Source organism: Alligator mississippiensis, chromosome 4 (genome assembly GCF_030867095.1).
Source record: "Alligator mississippiensis isolate rAllMis1 chromosome 4, rAllMis1, whole genome shotgun sequence".
In the NCBI taxonomy this organism is placed as follows: domain Eukaryota; kingdom Metazoa; phylum Chordata; order Crocodylia; family Alligatoridae; genus Alligator; species Alligator mississippiensis.
The window spans coordinates 4484214-4489856 of record NC_081827.1 but is presented as its reverse complement, the minus strand read 5'-3'; the positions used below and the strand labels follow the sequence as shown (position 1 = coordinate 4489856).

The 5643-nt window shown below is 64.3% G+C and overlaps 1 protein-coding gene across 1 annotated transcript; it reads right to left on the bottom strand.

The window, feature by feature from the left end:
* Positions 1-630: 630 nt before the first annotated feature.
* Positions 631-5112, bottom strand: LOC132249890 (major histocompatibility complex class I-related gene protein-like). The gene is made up of 4 exons (XM_059725550.1): positions 4890-5112; positions 3010-3342; positions 1401-1673; positions 631-932 (listed from the first exon to the last, which is right to left on the bottom strand). The coding sequence occupies exons 1-4, from the start codon at positions 5110-5112 to the stop codon at positions 631-633; spliced, it is 1131 nt and encodes a 376-aa protein (XP_059581533.1).
* Between the last annotated feature and the right edge of the window lie 531 nt (positions 5113-5643).

Genomic DNA, 5643 nt, shown 5'->3' with positions numbered 1-5643 from the left:
CTGCAGCTTTTCCCACAGCTGGGGACAGCTCCCACCTGGGGCCACAGCCCAGAAAGGAGCTGCCTGCACTGCATGGAGCAGGGGGTCAGACCAGGACGTGGGGTCAGGACCCCCGCAGCGGAGGGGGATAGGGTCATGGGGCAGGGCCCATGTGGAGCCCAAGAGCAGGGCTCAGGGCCCTCAGCAAGGCAGCCTCGCAGCGCTGGTGCTGGGGTCTGGTGGCTGCCGCCCTGGGGCTCAGGGACTGGGGAGCCCAGAGCAGCCGGAGGATCCTTCGTGTCCCCGGTTCCCGCCACGGTGATGATGAGTCGTCCCTGCTCCCCCACCCCAAGGCCTGGCCATGGCCTGGCCCCAAGCGCTTTGCCCAGCACTTACTGAGGAAGGAAATCGCTGCGCCCGCCACCATAGCAGTGACCAGCACAACACTGATAATGATGCCGACAATCATTGCTGGGTTGGACTCTGGAAGAGGGAAGGGGCTGTGAGAGAGGGGAACCCCAGACCTGCCCCCAACACTGCATTGGCCAAATGCCCCCTCCCTGTCGGTGCCCCCTCCATCCTCCGACCCCTCTGTTACTTCCCTGCTTTGAGCCCCGAGCACCAGGTTTCTTCTCCCTCCCGGCGCGGGGGTCACTCGCCCGTCCTGCCCTTGTCCCAGGCCACTCTCAGGGCTGCACCCAGGCTCACGTGCTCCACGCTGCAGGTGTAGCTGTGGTTGCTGCTCGAGTCGATCTCGATGGTGGCCCAGGTCTGGTAGGTCCCGTCTCCACTGGGAAGGACCCCCGAGCGGCTCGTCTCCTGGGGCTGTGCCTCCCCGTTCTGCAGCCAGATGACAGCCACGTCCTTGGGGTAGAAGCTGTGGACCCGGCAGGACAGGGTGGTGCGTCCATCCCGTGATGACGGACGGTCGCTCATCTGTGCCACGGGGCGCTCTGGGAGGGAGGAGACACCCGTTACAGCGACAGCCCCTCCTCAACCCTTGGGCCAGAGACCCCTGCCAGGAGGCCACGCGCGCCCTGCACTGGGCTGTACAAAGCCGGCTCCAGCTGCCACTTCAGGCAGGAGCAGACAGTGCCAGGGCGAGAGCACAGGGATGGGAGACACGGCTGTGCTGGGCTCGGGGCTGCAGGAACAGGGTCCCATACAGCTGATCTCTGGTTCTCAGACACGTGGCCGGGGCACGGACACGCCGTGGGCTCTGTCCAGCTGGGAGGCCTGAGCAGGGCAGGGACAGGGCCACCGTGTCTCACAGCAGCGCTGGGGTCTCACCCAGCAGCAGGACCGAGATGCAGCACTTGCCATCCTGGGCACATGGGGATGGGGATGGGGATGGTGTTCCCAGGGGTGGGGACGGGGGTGCCCTGGTCAGTGCTGCCCTGGGCGGTGACACCGGGACTCACTGCTCTGCAGCGCTGCCTCCCCGTGCTGCAGGTACTGCCGCAGCCACACGATACAGGTCTCCTCCAGGTAGGCTCTTGCACTCTGCAGCATGGCCTTAGCCTCATTCCACTTGTATTGGGTGCACTGGGCCTGCGTTGTCCCTGCTACCCAGGTGTGCGTGCATGGGTCATAGCTGATGAAGTCTCCCCCGTCGTAGCCAAACTGCATGTGGCCTCCAGTGCTGTGGCCTTCGTGGAGCTCACAGCCGTACGTGAGCTGGAGAGGGCGAGACCCTGAAACACAGATCCAGCCCTGGTCAGGGTCACAGCCCCAGGGAGCAGGGGCTGCCGAGGGCTGCCAGGCTGGGCAGGGGCAGAGCCCACCCCATGGCGGGCAGCATGGAGACAGCTCGGGGGCTCCGGTCACGGAGAACAGGGCTGAGGGGACACAACTGTGGCCCCCGCGCACCCTGGGAATGCAGGAGGGTGGGAATGGCCCCTGGAAGGGAAAGGGCAAGGTCAGGGGAGGACGGGGCAGGTGAAACAAGCCACACGGACCCCTGCAGTCAGCTATCTTGGGCACCGCAGTCCTGAACGGCCCCTGCCCTCTCACCCGTCTGTCCTCCCTCCACAGCCCTGGCCCCCCGTCCTTCCCAGCACCATCATTCCCACATGGGGGACTGGGAGGCACACTGCCGGGGTCAGAGGGGCCATCTGGGCTGGGGTCATTGAAGAGCCCACAGCCCCTCCCATAGCACGGAGCTCGCATAGCTCTTCTCACCCTGGTGCCCATTTATGCTGCAAGGGGGTCAGGCTGGCGTGTGCAGAGGCCTGGGGGACCGGTTGGCATAGGGCGTGGGGTGGGCTCACCCACAGCGGGTGCACACACGCCATCCCCCTCTCTGCTGTGTGTCAGAGCTGGCAGCACGGGCCGTAGCAGCACTTGCAGGGTCAGCCAGGGGCTGTTGCTGCCCTTCTCAGGAAGGCAGAGCGGGTTTGGAGGCCATGAGGGCTGACCTCAAACATACCTCACCTGTCCGTGACATCCAGATGCTGGTGCAGGGCTCAGGGAGCTCCGTGCAATGCAGGAGGGCATGAGCTGGGGAGCTTTGTCATGGCAGGACAGACAACAGCTGTTCCCACTGCTATCAGGCACATGGGGTTTCCCTCTACCCATCAGCCTGGGGGATGCAGCCTGGAGACAAGAGCTGGGCTCCCACTGCCAGGGGCGAGACAGCCCGGGGAGGTCTGTGCAACTGGCACTGAAGCACCAATCTGCCGGGCTAGGGAAGCACCAGAGCCTTGGTCTCCTGGGCACAGGCCAGGGGATACCACTGACACCAGGTGCACTGGATGGGGAGAGGGCTCCCTCCACAGCCACCTGACCCCTGGCTGAAGACTGAGCAGGTGCCCGTGCCCCAGCCCCAGCCCCTACCCCAGGCGACTGCAGCGGTGAGCTGGCTGGCAGGGACACGCAGACTAGACAGGAGACAATGCAATGTCCTCCTGGCTTCCTATCCCGTGCTGCTGATGGCCAGGTGCCCCCTTGATGCCTTCATCAGTGCTCCAGTGCTCCTCAGTCCCAGGGTCCCCCACAGCCTCCTGTTCACACCTGCCTGCTCACACTCACCCCTGCTCTGGTTGTAGTGGTGCTGCAGGGTGACCAAGTTCGCGGCAAATCCCCTCTGCCAGCCCCGCAAGGTCACAGTTTCCCCGTCCCAGAAGTCTGGATCGACGGCCCCCTGCACCCAGTCCCTGCACGGCTCCTGTCTCCGCGTCTCGCTGTCGTAGTGGAGAATTTGCTGGTCGTCCACGTAGCCCACGGCAGTGAAACGGGACACGTCCGTGCTGGGATTCGACACCCCCGTGTAGAAATGATGGTAGAAGTGGGAGCCTGTGGGAGAGCGACTGGGGTCAGCACTAGTGGGGGCAGACGCCAGTGTCCTCGGGTGCTTGCTGTGCCCTCCCAGAGGGGCCACAGAGGAGGGACACAGGGCAGCGCCAGGCTGGAGTGGAGGCGCAGAGCAGACCGAGCGGTGGGGCCAAGAGGAGAGGGCAGAGCCGTCTGGGTGTGGGGCAGGGGCCGGGGAGGAAGGACAGGACCGACCCAGCAGGGCACAGGCCTGGCCTGAAGGGGCCACACACCGTGTCCCACAGCCCAGTCGTGCTATCCCGCACCCTCCAGCCCAGGTACAAGCCCTGCACAGTCCGGGCACTCGGCCCACCCTGCTCCTGGGGAGCCCTTGTGCACCTGAATCAGGGCCTGGGCCTGGGCTCAGCCCCACTCAAGCCTCGATCCTGCTGCGCGGTCAGGGCTGGGGCCGGAGGGACCCTGCAGAGCAGACGAGGGTCCGGCTGGACAAGCAGCTTCTCCTCGGCTTGCGCCCATCCGCCCTCCCCGTCAGAGGCAGCGGGTCCTCTCTTCCCGCTCACCAGCAGCTCGCCAGGCAGGAATGGCCGTGCTGGGAGAGGGGAGGGTGCTGGGGGCCCGTCCATGGGGTGCTGCGCCCAGGGGTGGCTCCAGGGCTTGGGCAGTGCTGTCCTACCCCCGGCCTGGCTGCGCCCACACTGCCTGCATCCGGACCCCGGCTCTGTCCTCCCCCCGGCCCAGGACAGGCACTGCCACTCGCCGGTGCTGGTTCCTGGCACGGCCGCAGCGCCCACGAGCAGCAGCAAGACCAGCAGCTGGGAGCCTGGCGCCACCTTCGCAGCAGCTTCGTGCGGCGCTTCTGCCCGTTGTGCACAGACACTGCGGGTGCTCCCGCGCAGCCACAGGTGCAGTGGGCCGTGGCGCAGCCCGCAGGGCACTGCAGGGTCACTGCGCGGTGCGGGGGGCGACGGGGCCACGTGAGCCAGGATCAGGCCCCCAGGATTCCCGATGCTGTGCGGCCCTGGCCATCAGCTGTGGGGACGAGGCCGAATTTGGTTCCTTCTCCTTAATCTATATCCAAGGAAAGCTTGTTATTCACAAATTACACACTGTAGAGAGAGAATTTCATTAGCTATGCATATGTACTAATTCATATGGAAAATAGCATCTGGCATCAAGTACAGAGCCCCAAATGAAGAGCAGATTAGGATGGGATTATGGGACAAAATACCCCTTGGGCCCCTGCAAACTTCATGTCAGTGCTAGGGGGGGACTGTCCCCAAGGCCCCTGAGTGCAGTCCTGCCTGGCCAAAGTTCAGCGTCACCTTGCCAGGCTGCCTATTGACAGCCCCCAGCCACTGTGCTAAATGGGTGTGGGGCTATTAAGGAACTGGCTTTGGGCTGGGAATATGGCTGGAAATCCTTCATGGACCACCCCACACCAGACTGTGCCATCGGAGGACTCTCCTGGACATCCCCGAGCAGGGCATGGCCTGGCCCAAAGGATGGTTTGGCCGTGGCAGGCTGCCACCTGACAGCCCCCCATGCCCGCTGTCATAAGGAAACAGGCTCCAGCTGGAAACCCAGCCCAAAAGCCAGGTCCTTGCTCCAGCCCTTGCACGCCCCGAGTCCACTTTTACCCCCCATTTCCAGTCCTGGCAGCAGCAGGACGCCGACAGCGCCCGGGTCGCCCTGCTTCCCCTGCGCCCGGCTCCAGCCTTCCTGCTGCTCGGGGCAATGGGCCCGGCAGACACGCAACGCCTTCTGGGGCTGCTCGACGGCACGGCCAGACGGGGACGTGGACGGGGCTCGTGCGGGGACCAGCCGCCTGGAGCAGGGCGTGGACCAGGCGCCACCTGCCATGGTCCCTTCTCCACGCGCACGTCCACGCTTGTACCAGTTGTCCCAGACACTTGGGGGTGGGCGGGGTGAGGTGCCCCAGACTGGTGCAGGTGGGGAGCAGGTGGGGTGTGTACACACATCCCAGACACTTTGGGGAGAGCAAAGGAGTCCGTCTTTCTGGGACACCTGGGCTGTTTGCACAGGACGGGGAGGATCTGTGCCAGGTCTGCCTGTGCCGTCCCGTGCTCTGCGCAGTGCCCGCGTGTCTGTGCCCCCGCGTGAAGCGGGCCCTTGTGGGGACGAGGAGGACAAGTCCGCGCTGGCGTGGGAGTGGTGACAGGCGGCGAGCAGGACACGGGGCTGGCGCTGGGCAGGTCTGTTCTTTGCGACTCGGGATGGAGACAGCGCAGCAGTGTGCACCTGTTGTAGCGATTTTAAGTTAGCAATTTTAAGTTTGCTATTATAAATTAAGCTTGTTGTTGTACTTTAATATCTTGCTATTGTGTTTTTATGCAGCAAACAAGTGTTCTTTCTTTTTGTAGTCTTTTTTAT